This window comes from Hypanus sabinus, chromosome 4, assembly GCF_030144855.1.
Source record: "Hypanus sabinus isolate sHypSab1 chromosome 4, sHypSab1.hap1, whole genome shotgun sequence".
Taxonomy (NCBI): Eukaryota; Metazoa; Chordata; class Chondrichthyes; order Myliobatiformes; family Dasyatidae; genus Hypanus; species Hypanus sabinus.
Genome location: NC_082709.1, coordinates 130,024,708 through 130,049,104, shown reverse-complemented (window position 1 = coordinate 130,049,104; position 24,397 = coordinate 130,024,708). Strand labels below are relative to the sequence as shown.

General features: G+C 39.2%; 1 protein-coding gene and 1 pseudogene across 12 annotated transcripts in view; one reads left to right on the top strand and one right to left on the bottom strand.

Moving 5' to 3' along the window:
- Window positions 1-107: 107 nt before the first annotated feature.
- dmd (dystrophin) overlaps window positions 108-24,397 on the bottom strand; it is a 1,939,431-nt gene continuing 1,915,141 nt past the window's right edge. For all 12 annotated transcript variants that reach the window (XM_059968142.1, XM_059968139.1, XM_059968147.1 and 9 more), the window contains 2 exons: window positions 13,370-13,462; window positions 108-1,623 (listed from right to left, as the gene is read on the bottom strand). In XM_059968142.1, the coding sequence (XP_059824125.1) occupies window positions 1,526-1,623; window positions 13,370-13,462 (191 nt within the window). In that variant the 3' untranslated portion in view covers window positions 108-1,525. The remainder of the gene's footprint in view (window positions 1,624-13,369; window positions 13,463-24,397) is intronic.
- Window positions 19,322-20,804, top strand: LOC132392417 (NADH-ubiquinone oxidoreductase chain 5-like; annotated as a pseudogene).

Below are 24,397 nucleotides of genomic sequence, written 5' to 3'. Positions count from 1 at the left end.
TAATTTAATCAATAAACTGAATGCTTGACTGTAGCTATTAACACTGAAACCAAATTAGTGATTTTCCACAACAGAATGAAAATAAAGAACCAATGTAAGTAATATAACTGCGTGCTTTAATTGTATACACAGTAAAGCAATATATAATACAATAGTAAGGCATATATTGTGTGGAATTTGATATGTGGTGATTATGCAGGAAAATATACTTTACAAAACAATTAGTATGTGTATTGGAGGTGTTAACGTAATGTATAATGCAATATATTATGATGACATTTGAATAACAAACAATACTGGTTAAAATGACATAACATGCCATAGTGATATTTATGCACCAAGTTATACTGATTACTTCCATAGTCAAATACATTCAGGTCATACAAAGTGAACTCAAATGCTTCATGGTATTTTTAAGTAATTCATATTTTGCATCCTTTTTTTCTGACTCACCCCAAAAACTAATATTCTATTTAATGAAATCACAACTGAGAACGCAGTTGCTGCAAGCAAATACCTATTTTAGCAGCAACATCTGTAGTAAACTAACCTTTAATTTGTACCTTATTTAAATGGATTAGAAAACTGATGACACCTTAAAAAAGTTGGTTCGAGGGTGCATTAAAAAGATAATGTTAACTCCAAACAGCCACAAACAAAAAATTACTGCCCAATTGTGGAGAGGTGTTATAAATAATTCCAAAGATCCATTGGTAAATTTTATGCATCTAAGTTATAAATTTAAGGATTATTGTTCCAAATATCAATTAAAACTGTGGAAAAATTTAGCCAAAACAAAACAATGAGGTAGAATTAATGAGAGTTAAAGACTGCTTTTTTTAAGATAAAGATATCCAATGCCAAATAAATAAGTTCTCTCCAATATATGGTGATTATAACCGAATGATGGAGATTTTCTGGGCAATGCAGCAATACATTCCTGGCATTTCATTAGAAAAATGGAGATGTCAGATAAAGAGTTTTGGTTCTGCTATGTGCTACAATATTATCACTTACTAAGAAGAAAAATAAAGATCAACACTGATTGTGATTTTTTTTTCTTATTTGATTACAGCTGAAATGAAGCAAAGACAAATGCGTTACCTCTTACCATTTCAAAATTGTCTTGTTCTGGGGAAGGGGGTTTATAAACAATAAAATTATGTGTTATTCGTTAGAAAGCACCCTTTTAGTGAACAATCTTCATAATTGTTACAAATTTAACAATCCGAAACACGTTCCATACAAAGAAATGGCAAGGTATGTAGCTACCAAGATTTTATGTTTTCATTCATTTTTTGTACAATTGCATAGAACTGTAAAACCTGCCATTGTTAACAAAACAATAACAGACTTAGGAAACTACTGAAATCTACAGTATATTACCACTACCTTTCACAAAAAAATAGATGTTTTCTTTTTTTAAACTTGTAAACCTGTACGGTCCAATCCATTTATATTTTGTATGAACATATAAAAACCATGCTTGACATCTGAAGCCAAAATTGTGATAAAGCACATCTGGTTACTCTGCTGCCTCATCGTCTGTCATGACCGTCACCAAGGTTTCCATTGCGCGGCCAAGATCGTCCACCATATGGAAGAGGCTGCCTACATTGTTACCTGCAGAGGGTTAACAAAAAAATCAGAGAAGATTACCAGGGTCATCGTTTATCACCCCTGGAAGACAGGAGGACAAAGTTGAGGAGACTATGGTTTTGCAGCGCCAGCAAGAAAGCAGATGAGTGCCAATTATATAAATATGCAATAAATCATGATTCTTTTACAAAAGGGTCAACTCATGCGATGACTGATAATAATTAGTTCAACCAATAGCCTTCAGTTTTGTTAAATGAGCACGGACAAAACAACATTTAATTTCACAACATTCAGACTTTCACAACTTGATATATTGTCGAAAATCCATTCTTAGAGTGACCTGTAAGGGATAACACCATGAGTTGAAAACTTTTAATCTATTAAGGTATTAAATAAAACACATTAACTCAAAGACTATTTCAGACATGGCTCAACTTTTAGTGAAATATTATAATTCGACCGCTCAAAAATCAAAGTTGAGCAAAATGGATTCAAACACAAGCTTTGACAGAGCAGTTCGGATAGCCACTCTAATTCGCTTTCATTATAATTAAGGAGCACTTATGAGTGTTGTGATGGTCACTGAAAGTTCAAGCACAGGCCAGCATTCATCTGAACTGAGTGGTTTGCCAGCCCACACTGAGAATCAAACATGTTTGTGGCTGGGCTGTCTGTCACACACAAGCAAACAAGCTGTGGGTTGCAAACATCTTTCCACTGAAAACCTCAGTGAACCTTTTGAGGTTTTATAAATGACTTGGTCACTATTACTGGCCCATTTTCCTAGATTTATTTAAGTACTTGAATTTAAGTTCCTCAGCTGCCAGGATAATTTCAAATTTGTATCTTTGGATCAAAAGCCAATCCTTGAGTCACCTGTTCAGCAACTTAATCATTAGGTAAACCCTGTTTCTAGCCTAGGAACTCCAGACCATGAAACCCCAAGTTCAATTCCCTGAGCTTATGCCATTCATGTTGAAATGTCGCCACTGAAGTCACACAGGGCATTAGTGACAATGAACCAGGACAGCAAATATTTTCTGGGGTTCCTATTACTCGGTAATCTTGCTAGCTCTCCAGTACAGGAGAATGTAGTTGTTCCAGGTGTATTTAGTTATAACTGCTAGTTCAAAGCAATTTCTGCTTCGGCAACTGAAACAGATTTGATGTTGAAGTAGCTGGTGTTGTCAAATAAACCATTCATTGCTTCATTCCACATGATGATCATGGCAAGCCCAGTGCTGCTCCAAATTGTGAAGGCAACAATCACAACAAAACTGACAATGAAATGCCATAAAAATAAATGCCAGCAAACCTGAAAATCTTTGCAACATACCAATTTTACCAGCTACCTCAACTGCTGATGCACCTGTTTTAATTAACTTTATCTTCAACATTAAACACTACCTTTGCATTCCATTTAAATGTTGTAAGCCTACCTGAAGTAAATGTTAAATGACAATTGTTAACACTGAAAGCAGGACAATCAGGGAATTCCTGCTGTAAAGCATGCTACTAAAAATATTTTACACTCACACACACTTTTCTCTTTATATAACAGAATAATTTCAGACTTTATAGAATAAAAATTGTTCAACAAGTGGATTATTTTTTCAAGTAACTTTAGAACAACAATATTTTAACAGTAAAAAGGTTTCCCATTTAGAAGAGTAATTGATGAGCTTGCATCTGGGGAATTTAACCAATACAAATATGATTTTAAATATCCAATATCAATTGGGTATTTTGCTGACACTGGATATTCTCTACCGCAAACAAGAAACATGCAGTAGAAAATAAAACTCACTGAATGCAGATAATTATGGCAGCATCACTTGAAAACTTAAGACTGAAGGAAAGATTCTCATCATAATATAATTGCTTTCCAGCAGTTTGAGTTATGATTTGTCAGTGGAAGTTGAAATATCAGATAAATTATTCCAAACAGTTCACTGTGGCTTTACAGATTCAAAGAAAATGTTACATGGTGGAATCACATTTTGAGAATTTGTCTGATTAGGTTTCGTATTTATGGTTAAGATGAAGGCTCGATAACTTCTGAGCAAAACTCCGACAGTTTCAAAGCACAGATCAGATGGACATCCTTCCAGTCCACACTTCTATATTAATGACATATTTTTAAATTTTCTTTGGATAAACTTTTCAGTATCTCTGATAAACAGTGAGTACAAATGGTCTTCCGCAGAAGGAAGCATATTGAGGGGCTTATTGATACTTATTTTATTCAATGTTGCCTCAAAATTTATTAAATAATTTACTGTGAACTTGTCCCAGATGAATGTGCCCTCATTTACCCTTGCTTTTCAGGCATTATTGACCGTAGGCTTTTTTCCTCACTGCAGCAGGTAATGTAATGCCAAATACACTGGCTACCCGCTGCTTTTATGTAGGTTATTAACCTGCAACCTATGGCATTTGCCAGTTACCTAAGCCTGGAAGGCTGATGGTTAGTGAAGGCCATTTTTCTTTGCTGGCATTTACAATCTTTATTTAATTTAATGCCACTTTGTCCTGTAAAAATTAAACAGATTATGATAATTCATTTTGCTTGCAATATTTACAGGGTTGGAAGAGAAAAAACATCTTGATAAGCAAAGGTAGCAAGCAATTTTCAGTTCATTAGATGTTAACTGGCATGTGAGGTAATCTACATTATGGTGTAAAGTAGTAAATGTTTGGCTGGGTGATGCCTAACAATTGGGAAATACAAGTGTCTGATCTGCAGTTCTGACGTTCAATTATGACAAATGAACGTCTTTCCCAACATCTGAGGCAGGATATACACATCCTCCCAGGAGATAATTTTGCTTACTGTTTTTCACACCCCAAATGAATTTAAAACAAATGAACAATACAAGCTCCCTATAATCACAAAACCTGAGGCATCATTGAGATACGATTATTTATACTACGGTACACGAGTATAAAAAAGCAAGCAGGTTAAGGCAACCACTGATAACTTGCTCTCATTCAGGAAGCACTTTTAAAAGCTGAATTGCTGCATCAATGGGCTAACAGCACAGACCAACACTTATTAATAGTGAAAACACGCAGCGAGTGAGAAATGCACATCGAAATATATCTGCTGTGGATGCCGGTAACAAATGAAGAAGCAAACATGCCCAAGCTTCACTGCTATGGCAGTGAGTTTGTCTCACCAACCTCTTTCATTTTCTTTCCAGGGGCATCCCTCCCTTTAGGTGATGAGTAGATGAAAGGAAAGGAGAAAAGAAGAAACAACACTGATGAATGTTGACAGAGTTAAACATTTTCATGCAAACAACTGGGTATGAAAATGAAGACACACAGTTTGAACCAGTCTCAGGTTGAATATCAGTAAGTGAGAAAAATACTCTGAACTCCATTTCCTGTATAAAGTCATTGTTTTTAACTGAATTGTATGGGATCAACCATTCCCCAGGACTTGCAGATAAGACCATGAGACTTAGGAACAGAATTATGCCATTCGGCCCATTGAGTCTGCTCTGCCATTCAATTGTGGCTGATTTATTATCCCTCTCAACCCCATTCATTTGCCATCTCCCATAATCTTTGACACTCTTACTAATCAAGAAACTATCAAACTGGACTTTAAATATACAAGATGTACCCCAGGCTACTGTGGGAGGTAAGAAGAAGATTGCTGAGCCTCTGGCAATGATCTTTGCATCATCAATGGGGACAGGAGATGTTTTGGAGGATTGGAGGGTTGCAGATCTTTTTCCTTTATTGAAGAAAGGGAGTAGGGATAGCCCAGGAAATTATAGACCAGTGAGTCTTCCTTCAGTGGCTGGCAAGTTAGAGAAGATCCTGAGAGGCAGGACTTATGAACATTTGGAGAGTTTATAATATGATTAGGAGTAGTCAGCATGGCTTTGTCAAAGGCAGGTCATGCCTTACGAGCCTGATTGAATTTTCTGAGGATGTGCCTAAACACATTGATGAAGGAAGAGCAGTAGATGTAGTGTATATGGATTTCAGCGAGGCATTTGATAAGGTACCCCATGCAAGGCTTATTGAGAAAGTAAGGAGGCATGGGATCCAAGGGAACATTGCTTTGTGGATCCAGAACTGGCTTGCCCACAGAAGGCAAAGAGTGGTTGTAGACGGGTCATATTCTGCATGGAGGTCAGTCACCAGTGGAGTGCCTCAGGGATCTGTTCAGGGACCCCTACTCTTAGTGATTTTTACAAATGACCTGGATGAGGAGGTGGATGGATGGGTTAGTAAGTTTGCTGATGACATAAAGGTTTCAGGTGTTGTGGATAGTGTGGAGGGCTGTCAGAGGTTACAGCAGCACATTGATAGGATGCAAAACTGGGCTGAGAAGTGGCAGATGGAGCTCAACCCAGGAAGTGTGAAGTGGTTCATTTTGGTAGGTCAAATATGATGGCACAATATAGTATTAATGATCAGACTCTTGTCAGTGTGGAGGATCGGAGGAATCTTGGGGTCCGAGTCCAGGACGCCCAAAGCAGCTGTGCAGGTCGACTCTGGTTAAGAAGGCATATGTTGTATTGGCCTTCTTCAATCGTGGAATTGAATTTAGGAGTCAAGAGGTAATGTTGCAGCTATATAGGACTCTGGTCAGACCCCACTTGAAGTACTGTGCTCAGTTCTGGTCGCCTCACTACAGGAAGGATATGGAAGCCATAGAAAGGGTGCAGAGGAGATTTACAAGGATTTTGCTTGAATTAGGAGCATGCCTTATGAGAATAGATTGAATGAACTCCGGCTTTTCTCCTTGGAGCGAAGGAGGATGAGAGGTGACCTGATAGAGGTGTATAAGATAATGAGAGGCATTGATCATGTGGATAGTCAAAGGCTTTTTCCCCAGGGCTGAAATGGTTGCCACAAGAGGACACAGGTTTAAGGTGCTGGGGAGTAGGTACAGAGGAGATGTCAGGGGTGAGTTTTTTTACTCAGAGTGTTGAGTGTGTGGAATGGGCTACCGACAACGGTGGTGGAGGCGGATATGATAGGGTCTTTTAAGAGGCTTTTAGATAGGTACATGGAGATTAGTAAAATAGAGGGCTAAAGGTAAGCCTAGCAATTTCTAACATATTCAGCACAACTTTGTGGGCTGAAGGACCTGTATTGTGCTGTAAGTTTTCTATGTTTCTATACCCTATGACCTGGCTTCCACAGCCATCTGTGGCAATGAATTCCACAGATTCACCAACATTTGACTAAAGAAGTCCCTCATTTCTTTTCTAAAGTGATGTCCTTGTACTTCGAGGCTGTCCACTCTGGTGTTAGAGTCCCCCACTACTAGAAACATTCTCTCTCTATCGAGGCCTTTCATTGTTTGTGAATTGAGTATCTCAGCTGAAAGATAGTGTTTCTCAATATCTTAAACCCACATTGGCACTGCAATTGGATGCTGGCATGCAGGATGACAGAGACCTACTCAGCCTTAAACTATGTCCACACTAGACTGGATAATTTTGAAAACGCTGGTTTCGCGTCAAAACGATAGGCATCCGCACCAAGTGTTTTTGAAAATACCTCCATTAAAATGGGTATTTGGGCGAATCTCACCGTGAAAATGCTCATTTGTGCAGTTACAGACTGGAAAAACTTAAAAGGAAATTGCCAAACAACAGACAGCTGTTGGCTCTCGCGCAGGAGAACTTAAAACTAAAAAAAAAATACTGGAGCATATGGAGGCAACCAACAGGGAGTTCACAGACAGTATGACCTGGCTGATGACCAACATTAAAAAACTGACTAACTCTGTTGCATTAATAAAGCACCTTGTTAAATGTATAAAGCATGTCTGCATCAGTGTTATCTTGCATTTCCATACAATGTTACATTAGGCTGTTACACATCTATTGTCAGAGAAGTACCTGCATAAATAGGTAAATCACCTTCATACAAGCAAGGACAGAAAACAGGGCAAAGTGAGTATACTTATTTATTCAGTAAGTTATGGGTCAAAGTATTTGGTAAGTCCATTTCTAACTCTTCTGGCTTCAGTCTCGTTGCTGTCTAGTTCTGAAATTGTTAGATTGTGTGTGTGTGGGGGGGGGGGGGGCTGTGTTAAAGAAAACAATGAAATGCCACGCTGCTGCCACCATCTGTTCTGGCATGTCATGACAGTGTTTCGAGAAATCTCCGGTTACCCCGTCCACACTACTCTGCCCAATCGGCGTTTTCAAATTTACGCACTCCAGGGGGGCATTTTAGAAAAGCTCCCTTTTCAGGGGAGGAAAATGCCGTTTCAGTGTGGACGGATGGTCAAAACAAAGAGAAAAGGCATCTGTTACAGATTTATCCAGTTTAGTATGGACGTAGCCTTATTTTCCCACAAAGATATCAATTAACACTTAAGATCTTTGCTACCTCATACAGTAATCACAACATCCCATTTTACAAGTTCTTTCTTTCCCAGCAATTGGAACCACTAGGCATAAACACTTCTGCATTTCAATGGAGAGACACCTTTATGAATTGGTAGTACAAAGCTAGCCCCCGTATCATTTTACTACCCACTAAGAGTCATAGTTAAATGTTTGCATTTGTGTTAAATCTACAATGGGGAAAAGCTGTTCAACTTGTCTCTGTTGATGACAATAGTTACATCAAAGCTCACAGTTAAAGATGTTCATATGTTGCTGCACCCAAGTTTATCATTTATGCAAAACTCATTTACTTGATCTTAGATACTGTTCATATGGTACATCCTTTTCTTTAGGATCAACCATTTAATTAATATTATGAAGTCCAGAAAAAATAACATACATGTTATTCTGTGAAACACTTTGGCATATACTAATCATTATTAAGGCTGGCTATCTCAATTTCATGATAATAACCTAATGTGAAAGACATCTTCTTGAGTAAATAGTGGCAACAATCATAGAAACATAGAAAATAGGTGCAGGAGTAGGTCATTCGGCCCTTCGAGCCTGCACTGCCATACATTATGATCATGGCTGATCATCCAACTCAGAACCCTAATCAGTTGTTCTTGATTGCTGATAAATACTTATTTACTTCACAAGTAAATACTACAAACTCAAGATATAGAAGCAAAACATGCAGCAAATATCAGAGGATTGAATCTCACATGTCTATAAATTTGACGAAACAACATTTCGTCCCACTATGGCCCCAAATTTTAATTGTTAAATGATTGTAATAATAACCAATTGTTTCATCCGCAAAATGAGAAGAACACAGGTGATCTCTATGGTTGCATGACTCAATACATCTTCAACTCATAGATAAAATATTAATGATTAGCTTGTGTTCTTTGGTTACTGATTTCAGATTCAAATAACCTCATACTCAGGAAGTGGACTGCAATAACAAAGTAAAATTATTTGAAAATAATTCCCCATTTGGTACATACCACATACTGTACATCACCAATCTCTGCAAATGATCTCATGGTAGTAATCCAGTAAGGGATACATGTAAATGATTTCAATTTCCCAACCTATGTCCGTACTAATGGGACTGGGCATGAACTGGTTGGCACTGGATGTATTTTTTTTCGCATAAAGCGAATCACAGTCAAACAGAACAAAAAAGAACATGTACTTCTGGAATATTGACAATTCATCATTCTTCAGAAAATTCATGGCAATCAATGAACAACGTGGTTAAAACACTTTTTAAACCAAATCCCATTCCAGTGGCAAGAGGTGGTGCAGGAACATAACTCAATTCTGTTGACATAACAATCACAACCCTGCATTTTTAGTTTAGCTGAACTTTAGTTGGACTGCTCGTCAGGCAAGTACCCTGCCAATGGTCAAGCCTGCTGTTGATGTAGGCATAATCTGTGTCAGCAATTTACCATGATTAATCAGAAGATTAACTTCTATCTATCCTTTTTGTATATATATTTTTTATTAAATTTTTAAAAGAATTACATAGAATTACATTTAATAGAATAATAAAGTAATGAAAATTAATATTAGCCCTCCCCCCTCCCCTTAACGCTTCCTCCCTTAACATCCCTGTCTAAAAAAAAAGAAAAAAGAAAAAAAAGAAAGAAGAGAAAGATTGCCTGGATATCGGAGGATCCCCACATGCACCGTGGAGTTCAAAATACCTTTAGTATATATCTTTATTTTTTTTCTCCAAATAACTAATAATTTTATCTTCAAAGGACCTATATATTTAATCCTATCTTTTGTAGATAGGGGTGGCAAATTTTCAAAAATATATCATATTCATTTCTTAAATTACAAGTAATTTTTTCAAGTGGAATGCAGCTATATATTTCATTATTCCAACTGTCTATAGTTAAGTATGAATCTGATTTCCAAATAATTGCCATAGCTTTTTTGGCTACTGCCAATACAATATTTATAAATTTTTTCTGATATTTATTCAATTCAGATTTCGGTATTATCCCTTCAATATTGCCTAATATCTATCTTTTAGTAATTGATTTGCACATTATCAATGCTCCCTAGTGCCAAATTTCTAATCTCTACTGCTTTGTTTTTTATGTGTGAAATGTTCTGCTCATTTTGGTCAATTAACAGGTACTTTTTCCCTCTTTACCTTCAACTTTATTTCTACACCATTCTTGATAACTCTCATCTCAATTTAAAACTGAGTTTATTAAATCTAACTACCAGTTTTAAAGCTATTAATATTCTTCTTCAGACAACTGAAGTTGTCTGGAGGAATAAGAGTGGACTGGTCTGAAGTTAAAGAGGAATAGATAAGAGTGGACAGCCAGCGCCACTTCCCCAGGGCTCCACTGCTCAATACAAGAGGACATGGCTTTTAGGTAAGGGATGGGAAGCTCAAGGGGGATATTAGAGGAAGGTTTTTTTTTACTCAGAGAGTGGTTGTTGCGTGGAATGCATTGCCTGAGTCAGTGGTGGAGGCAGATACACTAGTGAAATTTAAGACTAGACAGGTATTTGGAGGAATTTAAGGTGGGGGGTTATATGGGAGGCAGGGGTTAAGGGTTGGCACAGCATTGTGGGGGAAAGGGCCCGTAATGTGCTGTACTATTCTATGTTCTATTACAAAGTTGTACTTCCCATTGCCATTCATGAGAAGAATTCATGTTGGGAAAGGAAATTGGATGTTGTTCACTTTCATCAAAAAAGAACCATTAAAATACATCAAACCGAAACCCAACATGTTCCTCTGTGAAATGATTTTAGTTTGATGAAAGACTACACAATAAATGTCTTGCAGAAAATATTCTATCGCCCTCAAGCCAAGTCAGTCACCACTACACAAATCATTTGTAGGGAAGTAGACGGCAATGTGCTGTCAGCTCTTTTGCATGGATTTAACAGCTATCCTAATTCATTCCACAACACAAAAGCCTGAGCGAACAACAGATTATCTTTCTGAGGAAGCAGGACTGAGTTCCTTTTGGAGTATTATTAGTGTCTAGTTATTTCAGGTACTCCATCCTCCCTATCCATCCTTTCAATAAAGAGGTTAAAATGATTAACAATACGACGTAATCTGATAAAGCCACTACTGATGTGAATAGCTTTATGTTTACATAGATGTTAACATTTTAATGATCAATTCATAAAAACTTGTTTCCATTTCCTTTGCTGGTCTTCTTGCTTAATGCACCCACATAAAAATTCCTTTTGTATAATCTTAATGACCTTTAATTATATGCATGAATTTAATGGAGAACATTATCCAGTATGCAACCAGTGTAGTTCAAACTTCAAGTATTATATTTTACTGGCCCATGTGTTTTATTTTTCATTCAAATTAAAAATTTAAGAGGCTTCTTTGATCTGCTGGAAAATAAATTTTGTGGTATGACACACAGTTTATGATCCACATTTGCTGGCTGATTCACAATGTAAACATTGTTCCTTGTTCCTGGAAGTGTATCACAAACACAGAGCCTCAGCTTCTGGTTGCTGTTCAATAATTCCTGCAGGGACATGTCTGGATGGCAACAGAGGATTAAGTAGCTTGGCGTTGTTCACACAAGGAATGTATCCAGCACTTTTCAAGTCAGTATTCAAACTGAGACCCGAGATCCACACTTTATGCTGCTCATCGCAAAGCTGCTGTGGTCTGAAATTCCAATTTATTCTCTGTCATATTTGATGCAGCAAAAGGCAACCTTTTACTTCCCTTTTTCATGTCAACGTGGCAAACGTCAACAGCTCTTGGATTCCATTACCCCACTTGACTTCCTCCCAACCCCACCACCCTCCCCAGTCCTAACCGTTGCCACAGTTTTGACATGTCTTCAGATCTCCCTCGCCCTCTCCAATCCTGAACAATCAAGTCTCAAATGTACCTCAATTTCACCCTTGATGGTGCTGTCTGAATGACTTCTGAACCCAACATGGGCTTGAATACCACTTCTGTTGCTTTAGCCTATTTTATTGTACAGACCTCACTATCAACTAGGGACCCTTTACCTCGCCTCCAGAATCCCCCTCATTCTAGCTTTTGGTTCCCCTCACTCTAGCTTTATCCTTTCTCCCAATTGTTACTTGCTGACAGGTCACTGACAGTCTTTATTTTTCCATTCCCCTCAACCACTCTAACCTAATACCTTCCAAACTTGCGACACTGAACTAACCAAGAGCCAACTCTGACATTATCATCATCACACCCAGCAAAAAGGGTGATGCTTGTTGTAATTTGGCAAAGTGACCTCTGTCTTGCAGAGGCCAAGCATCATACACATCCTCATACATCCCACTAGACTACGAGCCCACCAATGCACATCAAGTCTTTTTTGTCGATCTTGTTTCCCCAGGAGATCGTCCCCTCTACTACAGCTGCCAACCCCACTCAGCCCGCTTCAGCTTTACTAAAGAACCACAAGCAGACCTGTCCGGGCAGATCAGACCCAGCTCAGCTTGTCCCATTTAACATGTTTCTTATTACCTTAACTCCAATATTTTTGTCTTGATCCAGCCTCGTCCCACTTAAATTAATGGCATTTGAATACACTTTGCCACTTCTAAAGTTTCTAGTTTTCCTGATCCTAACCGGCTCATCTTCACCATGTGCAGGTAAGTGTTTGCCTTCTACACCTCCATCAACATGTCAAGAGGGTCTGGTGGTTCTTTCCTTCTTCCTTGAAGAGAAGCTCAATCAGGCCCTCCTGAGATGTAGTGGTGAGTACAGAATGGTTAGGACCATTCTGCCAACTGTTATTCTGAGTAATCAGGTTAGACTATGTATCCCATGGTCTTCCTTCACATCTGTGCTACTTATTGCATTGAAAACGAGTAAAATAATTTTAATCTCCAGCTTTTTAAAAATTTTTCCATTTAAATAATCTTGGCATATGGTGGCGAAATGGGGTGATTGCGGTGGGAGAAAGGCTACTTTAAAGAGCAGAGAGTGCCAATAACCTCAAATGTTCTCACACTGGAACTCCGCCATGGACGGTCTCAAGCCCAGCTGCGAAAGGAGGAGGGTTGGGCATGGGACTAGCAACCCCTTCCTGTAAGATCCCAGAGCTATAGAAATGCCAGCAGAGACTCCAAAGGCAACATCCCTGGGGTAAGGATACACCAAGACAATGGGCTACACTTGTGGACAACATGAAAGACTGGCCTAGGACTGAGGACTCCTGTGAGTGACTGTCAGTGGCCTATGTCCCAGTAAGTGTGATGGGCTAAAGAAGAAGAAAGATTCCTGCACTGGCTGACAGTTACACAACAGCCACTTGACTCTCTTCTACTAAAAGGACTCTTTGACATGTTGTCAGGTAAAGACATGCAAGGCTAACATACAATAAAGTCAGAACTGAATATCTACTCACGCCGAGAGCTTGGAAAGGAGTTATTGAGTTGCTCCATTACATCTTCTAATCCACTGCTGGTACCCTGGGTCGGACTCAGCAAGTCGTCCTCACCTAAAACAAGATTTTTTCTTTTGGTTAATGTACACAAGAAAGCTTCTAATATCACAGAACAAGCAATATTGCAACATAGCTTTTCAGTAAAAGGATCTTTAATGGATGCTTGCCACCATTGCATGCATTAGCAGCACACGCCAATGTGGTAAAACATAATTCTAGAAAATGACATCATAAGCATATAATCTAAAGAATGAAACTTTCAATATCTTTTGAACAATTATATGCAAAAATGAGAGGAAGGACAGAGATAGATCTGTGGAACCATGTGAAGGAAGGGGATGGGAGAGGGCTATGTGTAGGAGAAGCCAGCTGGGATATGGGGAGATGAGAGTGCTGGTACACAGCTTCCTGGATGATACATGGAAAACATAGGGAGATGAAAAGTGAAGTAAAGGGGGAAGGAGGAAAAAACAGATGAATAGGTATAAGGGTGATGGGTAAACAGAATCAGGTGGGGAAGAGTAGAGGATGAAGAAATAAATTATCTAGATAAACATATATGGAGGGAGTGGTGTGGGGAAGGGAAGGGGCAAGGATCAGTATTAATCTGTCTAGCCCCATCGACCTGCACCAGGACCATAGCCCTCCATACCCCACCATCCACATACCAATCCAAATCGCTCTTGAATGCTGAAATCAAACCCATATCCACGTGTGCTGGCAGCTCATTCCACACTCTCACCCTGCCCCCCTGAGTGAAGTTCCACACTTAAACATTTTACCTTTCACCCTTAACCCATGATATCTAGTTCTCAATCTCACCCAACCTCAGTGGAATAAGCCTGCTTGCATTTAGCCTAAATTGTTAACAGATAAAAGGGTTGATGAGAAAAACTGGTTGGGTCTTGGTTCCAGAAAGAATTGGAGTGCTCTCAGACCTTTGTAATGGGAAATGGTGGTATATTCTCACCACCTCCCTTCTACTTTGTAGCTGGTTAATGATGTTGACAAAACAAGAAAGTACTTAATAATACTGCATATCCAATCCTTAGGCACTGTACCTTTAGGCCCTGAATATACAATTCAATTTTAATCTTTAACCAGAATCAGAAAATCTCCATGTCAAAAAGTAAAATTAATTTTTGGGCAATAATTTCAAATTTACTCTAAGTGGTAACAGATGGCACAACAAGTTAAGGGATGCAAATTCCTCGTTTTAACAAACGAGAATGGAATCTAGAGTCACTACCTTATCAGAAGGCTTGTCACACTTTATATAAACAGAGGCCTTTTGAATTGCAGTACTACTCAACAATTACCTTGGAGATGAATTAATTTTCCGAATTTTATTCTCTCCGACACAACCACAAATTGTCTCTATGGTTTTTGACAAAACATTTGTACTTGAAGCAAGCTTAGTTGGAATTTATATGTTCAAGTGTGGACAGGAATACTAAAGTATTATGTGCGTAAAACTTGGATTCCACTGAAAAACAGAAGAGGGGACACAAAGTTAAGTGAAAATGGAAGGCTCGGCAAGTTAAAAGATTTTGTTTTCTGGATTTCCTGATCAAATGAAGAAATTACTTAAAAAGGGCCATTTCTTGAGAAATGATTAAAAGAATCTATGCAAAATTTAAAAGCTATTGTTTTTAAAAGGTAGAAAAGGCAAGTTTTCTTTTCAAACTGGAAGGCAAGTTGGGGTGAATTCCTTGAATATGCTTGGTATTTGCAAAACTTGAAGAGCCACAAGAACTCAAAAGCAAACTGTCCAAATGGAAAAATTCAGGGCAGGGTCGCAACTAGTGGAGATGCTGTCTCACACTTCGAGTGACACACAAAATGCTGGAGGAATTCAGCAGGCCAAGTGGCACTTCCTCCTTCACTACCCTTCAGGACCCCAAACAGTCCTTCAAAGTGAGGTGGCACTTCACCTTTGAGTCTGTTGGGTTCATTTATTGTACCCAGTGTGGCCTCCTGTATATCGGTGAGACCTGACGTAGATAGGGAGACTGCTTCGTTAAGCACCTACACTCTTGCTTGTCAGAAAAAATGGAATATCCCAGTGGCCACCCATTTTAATTCTACTTCCCATTCCAACACCACCTCTACTGTTGCGATGAGGCCACACTCAGGTTGGAGGAGCAACATCTTGTATTCCACCTGGGTAGCCTCCAACCTGATGGCATGAACATTGATTTCTTGATCTTCTGGTAATTGCCCCCCCCCCCACTTTGTCACCATTCCAGTTTCCCCCTCTCACCTTATCTCCTCACCTGCCCATCTCCTCCCTCTGGTGCTGCTCCCCCCTTCCCTTTCTTCCATGGTCTTCCACCCTCTCCTATCAGATTCCTCCTTCCCCAGCCACTTACCTCTTTCATCAATCAACTTCCCAGTTCTTTATTTCACCCATCCCGCTCTCCCAGTTTCACCTATCACCAACCACCTGGTACTGCTTCCTTCCCTCCCCCCAGCTTCCTACTCTGAGTTCTCATCTTGTTTTTCCAGTCCTGATGAAAGGTCTTGGGCAAAAACATCGACTGTTTACTCTTTTCCATTGACGCTGCCTGGCCTGCTGAGTACCTCCAGCATTTTTCTGTGTGTTGCTTGGATTTCCAGCATCTGCAGATTGTCATGTTTGTGGTCACATTTCCAGTGACCTGGGTTTGATTCTGACCCATGTGTTCAGTTTGTAGTGGTGATGCATGTTCTTTTTTCCAGTGCTTCAGCTTGCTCTCACAACTCAAGGAAGTGTAAGCTGGCAGGTTAATTGGCCAATGTAAGATTTCCCCAGGGTGCAAGCAAGTGGGAGAATCTGGGTGAGTTGATGGAAATCTAGGGAGAACAGGTTATGGGAGAAGAACTTTGGGGGTAAGAGATTACTCTGCAAGTCAGCAGTGACCTGATGGATGGAAGTATCCTCCTTCTACATTAAAATTAAACTATCACTTCATTCTTTAATGTCTACAGCTACCCAGGAAAGGAGCAAAGCAAGGAGACTCTTCATTGTATTTCTTGATGATTACAAGGAGGCTGGTTTTGCGAACACACATTCCAATGCAGTGTTGACATCGCGTACAAGGTTATTTGACTAGCAGGTTAGCAGATAGCCTTACACTGAAGGTCTTGTGCCCACTCAATGGCTTTGAGTGCAGCTTTTGGACAGATGTAGTGTCACTGTGAAAGGGGAACTTTGAACACTTCACTGATGTAAACTTGGTTCTGACTTTCATATCACCAGCTCTAGTTCACACTATCACATTTCCTATTGTACAGCAAATGGTTGCTTATTCTTTCTGCCATCTTCAGTGGGATCCTACCACTAAACACCTCTTTATCTCCCCCCCCCCCCCACCAATCTCTGCTTTCCATACGGATCGCTCCCTCTGAGATTTCCTTGCCCTATTGTTCCTCCCCACCAGTCTCTCTCCTGCCACTTGTCTCTGAAAATGGCCGAGTGCTACACCTGGCCATTCACCTCTTCCCTCACCTCCATTCAGGGTCCCAAATATCCTTCCAGGTGAGGCAATACTTCATCTGTAAATCTGTTGGGGTTGTCTACTGTATCAGTGGATGCAGCTGATGTGGCCTCATCTACACTAGTGTGACCCAATTTAAAATGGGGGACCACTTTGTCAAGCACCCCCGCTCCATTCGCAAAAAGCAGGAACTCCCAGTGGACAACCATTTTAATTCCTATCCCCATTCCTGTTCTGACATGCTAGTCCAAGGCTCCTCTTCTGCCATGATAAGGACACTTTCCAGATGGAGGAGCAACACTTCATATTCTGTCTAGTTAGCCTTCAACCTGATGGCATGAACATCAATTTCTCTTAAGTTCCCACCCCCATTTCCCATTCTTCAATTCCCCACTCTAGGTTATTACCTCTTTTCCTCGCCCGCTTATCATCTTCTCCTGGTGCTCCTCCTTTCCTTTCTCACATGGTCCACTCTCTTCTTCTATCAGATTCCTTCTTCCCTATTCCTTTACCTTTTCTACCCATCATCTCCCATGTTCTTACTTCCCCTGGCTTCACTGATCACCTTCCAGCTTGTCCTCCTTTCCCTCCAGCACTATGTTCTTATTCTAAGATCTTCTTCCACCTTCCTTTCCAGTCCTGAGCAAGGTTCTCAGCCCAAAATGTCAGCTGTTTATTTATTTCCAAAGATGCTGCCTGACCTGCTGAGTTCTTCCAGCATTTTGTGTGTGTTACTTATTCCTCAGCCTGCTTTTTCAAGGCAAAATTAGGTTCATCAAGGAACTTTAACATTGAAATATCCAAAGCATGACACCAGATGCTATATTTGTGCCGAGGTCAAATAATACAGTAAGAATGTTGAAATTCTTGCAGAATGCTTGCTTAGCTGTTATAGATAGGAGTGGAGAGATATGGCTTTGTCAGGGAAAAGATTGAAGCTGGCTAAATTATATATTCAAAGCAAACCAAGGTGATAGATGAAGCTGATAGAAGACCTTTGCCTTCTTTGTTCTTCAAATTCCGATCCTTTGCTTTTGGTTCCTTGTTTAAAGGCACATGCAAGAAGCATTTGTTCTTACTCCGTTTTTTTGGCAACTCCATGTTGCAAGGAAAGGCAACATCCAACAGGAATGTTTGCTGACACAAAAATCAAATTGGGAACAAAAGAAAGGAAACAGCAGTATGACTGCCATACAAAAGAGCAAAATCAGAAAAACTGGACATTTCTTAAATTTGCAATGAAAGACCAAGAGATGCCTTATATGTGGATATCGACTGCTGTCTTATAAATAACGTTCCCAGAAATAGACCCGAGCAATGTTCCAGATGCTTTTCTTAATCACCAACCTCACCCGCAACAAACAAAAATGTCTCTGAAATTATTAAAACATTGTGGCATGTGTTGCAAAATGCCATCTAATTATTCTGCACGAGTTAACTTCTAATAAATGACATGCTATTCAAGCCAAATTAAAAATTTACAGACCATCTCATTGTGCCATTAATTAAGAACACAAGACTGCAATCATAATCCTGTCCCTGATGCACCATTCATTAGAATCTTAGCAGATCTAATCTGGACCTCATTCTTATATTCCAGATTGTGCATACAATCCTGTGTTAACTGTGTGGTCCAAAATTCTGTTGATCACAGCCTCTTATCTGATGATTTAACCTCAACATAGAGTTATATAGGTTCAACTTGACCTTGTTGCCTACCTGAGCTCGAACCATTTGTCTGTGTTTATTCCATGTCTCTTAAAAACTTTTTTTTATAATACATCTTGTACTGTACAACATTGTAATTGTACCCTCCTCGACACTTTCTTTGGCAGTCATTCCATATAGTATCATCTTCTGTACAGAAAATCTTTCTCTTCTCACTTAAACCTATGACCCCCAGTTTTAGGCTCCCCTACCCTGAGAAAAATATTCTGACCATTCACCTTATCTACACCACTCATGATTTAAAATATGTCTATAAGGTCACCCCTCTACTTCCTGTACTCCAGTCTTAACCTTCTCTGTCTCAAGTAATAACTCAAGCCATCCAGTTCCAGAAACATTATTGTGAATCACTGTGGTATAAAGATCTGATGATCCAAGATGTGTTGAGAGAATAAATTATCATCTTTATCTGAAATGGGAAACGCCCAATTCTCTTAGCATCTGCTCTGTCAACACCAGTCAGAACCTTTGTTACTTCCATTGGCTCACATTCTAATCTCAGATGAATAAAGGCCTGTCACTTAAATCCCTCCCCATTAAACACAACCATCATGCCAGGAATCAACTTACCGAACTGTCTCTGAAATACCTCCAATTGACATTTATCCCACCTCAAGTAAAGAGATCGAAACAGCCATGCAGTACTCTGTGTAGTCTCATTCACCCCTTTTAAGGCAAGAGTGAGGATTCCTTTCCTCTTCCAAAGATGAACCAGCCAAACACCAATACTGGGGTAGGTCAACAAATTATTTAGATGAAAAGGAACAATTCTGATATCAAGTAATTAGAGTAACCACATAGAGTTCTATTAGCCAGTCAGAGTGGCTGAATGATTATCACCCTGGCGTAAAGTGGAATGGTCTGGCTTGGACATCAAATTCTGAAATTTGAAACAGCGGTGACGTAATCATTTTGAAGTTATCAGCACTGGATGTCTCTTCTTGGGGATCAATGGACATGTACTAACGAAACGTGCAGGCTGGATCCATCTCTGGAAGACCCTCATAGTGTGTAGCACCGTGCTCGTGCACTATATAAATTCCCAAGTGAACAAAGGGGGCAATTCAGCTCAATCCCCAACAGAAATAATATTAGAGCGAAAATAATCAGATTGAACAAAAAACAGATTAAAGATCATATTGCTTCAAGTTAACAAAAAAAGAGTTACAAAGATACTTCAGGGATTATTGGGTTGTAGCATTCTGAAGCTTGTAAGCAATTGATCTAATGTGAACAGTTTTCTTTACCCTTTTCATTGAGTACAAGCATGCTGCTACAATAACAGTTGTAGTGGGGTCAGGAGGAAGGAAAATTAACTGATTAACCGAGATACTATAATTTCAATTCAACAATGAAACAACTGATTTAACTGTAACATGTACAACTAAATGGCAGCATTGTCTATTACTTCCCATTCACTCATCTGCCACTTACTTTTAAAGTCTGTAGAATATACAGGAAGTCTGCATTGGCCCTTGGGAACAACACAGACTCTGTCATTCCAAACACGTTTAGCCTATTTAACAGCTATTCACAGCCACCTGCACATTAACCAAAAATGTCATCAAAAAAATTACTGCTTTCTCCACATCCAGTCAATTAGGACTATAACAGTTACCATCGGCCTGAACCAACCTCAATTAGCTCCTCTCCATATTTGCACACACGCTTTTCTCAATGCTATTTTACTTCTATGCTCAAGTTCAGTCATCCACAGCTTTATTGATGAATAAGATATCTGAAAAATAGGACTTCAGAAATACTTCCCAATAAACCCTTCAGACCTAAATGCAGAAGCCCTCAGCATAACCTTATGAGTTACATCCTTCTCTGCTGTTTGCCTACTCCTAGTATTGTTCCATAAATAAATTTTCCATGATTCCTAGCACTACCCTCGATTAATGTAAATAACTGATTAGTGACAAGCTGAATCAAACATCTAACTTACAAATCATCTAGCCAACCTAATTATTACCTCAAACAAAATACCCACAAAAACACAAATCATAACAATTCCTTTATTCCTCAAACTATCTGCCCTCTTAGTAACACTTACAGGCCTTACATTAGCCCTGAAAACAGCTAACTTAACCTCCGGAGAACTTAAAATTAGCCCAAATGTGCCTCCTCATAACATCTCCATTAGGCTGCTTCTCAAAACTTATAGATCAAATTCTTCCAAAACCTAACTTATTTTGGGCCCAAATCATTTCAACTCATGAGGTTGATCTTCCATGAAACAAAAAAAAATTGAGCCAAAAAGCCCATTTATTCAATAAACACCAATAATTGCATTATCTCCTTACCTACAACAACATTTTATTAAAACATACAGACCAGCATTCTTCCTTAAGGTTGTAATAACCGGGGGAGGTAGATATGATAAGCTCTCACAACCTATTAAATGTTCTCAATGGTGTGCATCTGAAATAGCGTTGACAACTAAGTCCAGACCTGGGCTTCGCATGTGGCATAGCTACTAGGTCCGGTAGAACAGTTTCTACTGACAGAAGAGGCTACTGGCACCTTAAAACCAGTTTGTTCAGGTAGAAGTGCTTCTCAGCTGTGGTTAGCAGATGGTCTAGGAGAAGGAAAACTCTAATCTCTCAAGCCCCCATTGCCTTGCAGCTGTACCCACTCATAGGGAAAGCTCCGGGAGTAAACCCTGAGGAAAAATTGAGAGCCAGAGACCCTAAGGCAGCTCTACGTTGACTTCAGTGCAACTCCCATGATGCTGCTCGTGCCAAATTGTATCTACCTCTGCTGTCCCTTTGGATTCATCAGCTGTGTAGAGATGAAGGGCCTGCAAATTGGACAACAGCTTACTCCCCATATCATATTGCCCTGGCTTGCACACTGGCTTGTCTATCATATAAACAGCTGGGTCACAACACCCATGGTTGACCTCAACCAACGGAGGACTGACCAGCCCCAATCAACATCTCTACTTGATGAAACTACGACTCACTCCTAGGACTTTTCTTTTGAGACTGGATTGATTTGTGACCCCTCAATCCCCAAAATTTCTGTCCTGTACCAGTAAAATTAGAAATGGGTGGGTTCCAGGGACCTTTTGGGGTCAGATTTCACACTTATCAGCCTCTCACCTAAATAAAAGCAGCAAACTCTGGGGTTAAAAATTCTCCCTGATATACAGCTGAAAACATCAAGAAAATGATTCCAGCAGCCAGTCATAGCAGGCCAATAATCTTGAGAAATGACTTCATGAACTTTCTATTGTGTAGTATTTTAATGGTATCACAGCAGAAACATTATTTTTCTGCATTGTTTCATGACTAATGATCTTCTTAAAGATTTGCATATTTTCAAAGTGGTGAGCCATAGCTACAATGCATTTTTATTTTTTTTAAAACAACCTCAGCATACTGATTTTAACAATGACAGTGACTTCAGTACACACAGGACAAGGAAACATTTGATATTGTCAATTTTAAAACATATTTTCCATTACTTTTGATTTCAGAAATGCAGATGATTCCACGGGATCTTTTGTTATTTCTATGTGGCTACTTTTTTGAATTAAAATCCCGTTACATTGGAAATGCAGGCATCCGTCTTTAAAGAATATAATCCATAATTGTCAAGCCATTACCAGCCCACCAGAATGTTAGTCCTGTAACTTTTAATGAAAGAGGGTAGGTTTGCTGAAAAACAGTTATCTATTTTGAATAACCGTGATTTTATCTACCATTTCCGCACTCAGAGAAGGCAGTTTCTTTTGAGGCAAATTTTACATTTAAAGGTAGTACATTGCTGAAGTTTGCCTTGTTTAATTCTTATCACCACTGTTTGGCCTCTCTCAGCTGTGTCATATTGATGGAGACTTCTGCTTCATTTGGGTCAGGGGGTTATGATTCACTACATGTTGGGAGAACTGAAATGTACGAATGAAAGCAAATTTTAAACTGAAGCAGTTCCATCTTTCCCAACCCCTCTTCTAATTTTAATTTGTGGAATCATATCTGTCTACTCCCACATATTTGCTGGAGAGGAATGTTCTGCTGCTTAATTCATAAAAATTCTTTCTACCACTCTCTGCCTTGCACTTGCATTTCTGCAAAGTTTCCCCTGAGGAGGATAGCTCACCTCTCTAAAAACACTGCAAGCACAGCAGAATAACTGAGCAATGTAGAACACAAATTTACACAAGGGAATAGATTTGAGGGGATAACGGTCATGAACCATCGCTTAAGAATCATCCCCAGTCTTTTTATGAACTTAAATATACTGTTTTGTGATGATGAACAGAACATGTCCTTCTACTTTACTGCTTGTTAAGTAAAAAATTGAGGCATGTACCCCCATCCCAAAAATTCAAAAATGCAGTGTATATGCATATTACCTCTGAAGTTGGGAAGATTTAGAATTCAGGAGACTACTTGGGACCAATTTCAATTTAATGCACAACAAAAATGGCAACTATCAATCACAAAGGGAATGGAACTGAATTGATGATTTGTGCTACTATAACTAATGATTTTTAAAATCATTAATTGCAGATTTATGGTTTATAAGTTCCACAGGTATCTGTTGGTGTGTTTCCATGTGCTGTGAATACAGGATCTGCAGATCAGAGAATCACGTTATGGGGTTAAAATGATTATGGTGTTTCCATGATGTTTATAAGAAAGTTTCTGGTAGATTCTGGTGAGGACAAATTATTCTACAATCTCTAGTACTGGTCACAACAGAATGAAGGATGAGCCATAAAAATAAACACAAATGACCTCAGCAGAACTCCTGATTTAAATATGTTGATCTTAAGTAAAATTAGTTCCCATAAGTTACTTCCTCGACTTTCTTCCTTCTCTATGGTGAGTCAACACGGTCCACTCTCTCCTCATCTTCAATTTACTATCCAGCTCTGAAACTCTTGCCAAGATCACCAGGGCTGCTGGATTAGCCCACCCTAGTCTGTGCTGCTGGTGTTGGGCTGCATTGTTCCAATGTCTCTGGGAGTGGAATATAGAAAATGTCAGAAACATAAAGATGCTTGTCAGGCAGCTTTTGTGGCTCGAGAAACGGATTTAACATTTCAGTCAATACAGATCCTGAGGTTTGAAGTGGCAAGAGAAGGAGAAAAAGACAGAGAAAAATCCAGAATTTGTAGTGTTCTGCTTTTGTAACAACAGAAGCTAACGGTGTTAATAGGCCAGCCTGTAATTTTTATTGTAGCAGACACCAACACTTAAAATGTACAGACTTTAACAGGTAGATTCCAGTAAATAGCTGTTATATAGGCTAGATGTGGCTGGTGTTGCAGAGTTTTGTGTTGTTAAAGATCCCAAGGACCATTGCAGAACTACACTATACTCTCCAGTCTTTAGCACAGGAGGCAGATGAGTGAATGGGGAGCAATAGACAGTGCTGCTATTTAACAGTACTTACTACAGTTACATCAGTTGTTCATTAAGTGTCATTAAAATAGTATCTCAGTCAGTCATTGAACTTTCCTTCTCCAATCCCCAACCGGTTAATGTGGCAGTATGGTTGTATGCAATGAAAGAAATATGATGTTCACATCATATCAATTGCAAACAAACTTCAGAATACTACAACTGAATAATCCCTGGAGTATCTTTGTAGCTTTTTTGTCAGTGTAACTTGCAGCAATATGATCTTTTTGCTGGGATTAGTTTTTATTGGGAATTGAATTGAATTCCCCTTTTGCTCACCCGGAGACATACGATGCGTGTGACTGCAGCGCTGCTCATTATGAGGGGCTGCGCAAGACGGCTCTGACTTGTTCATTTCGGTTAAC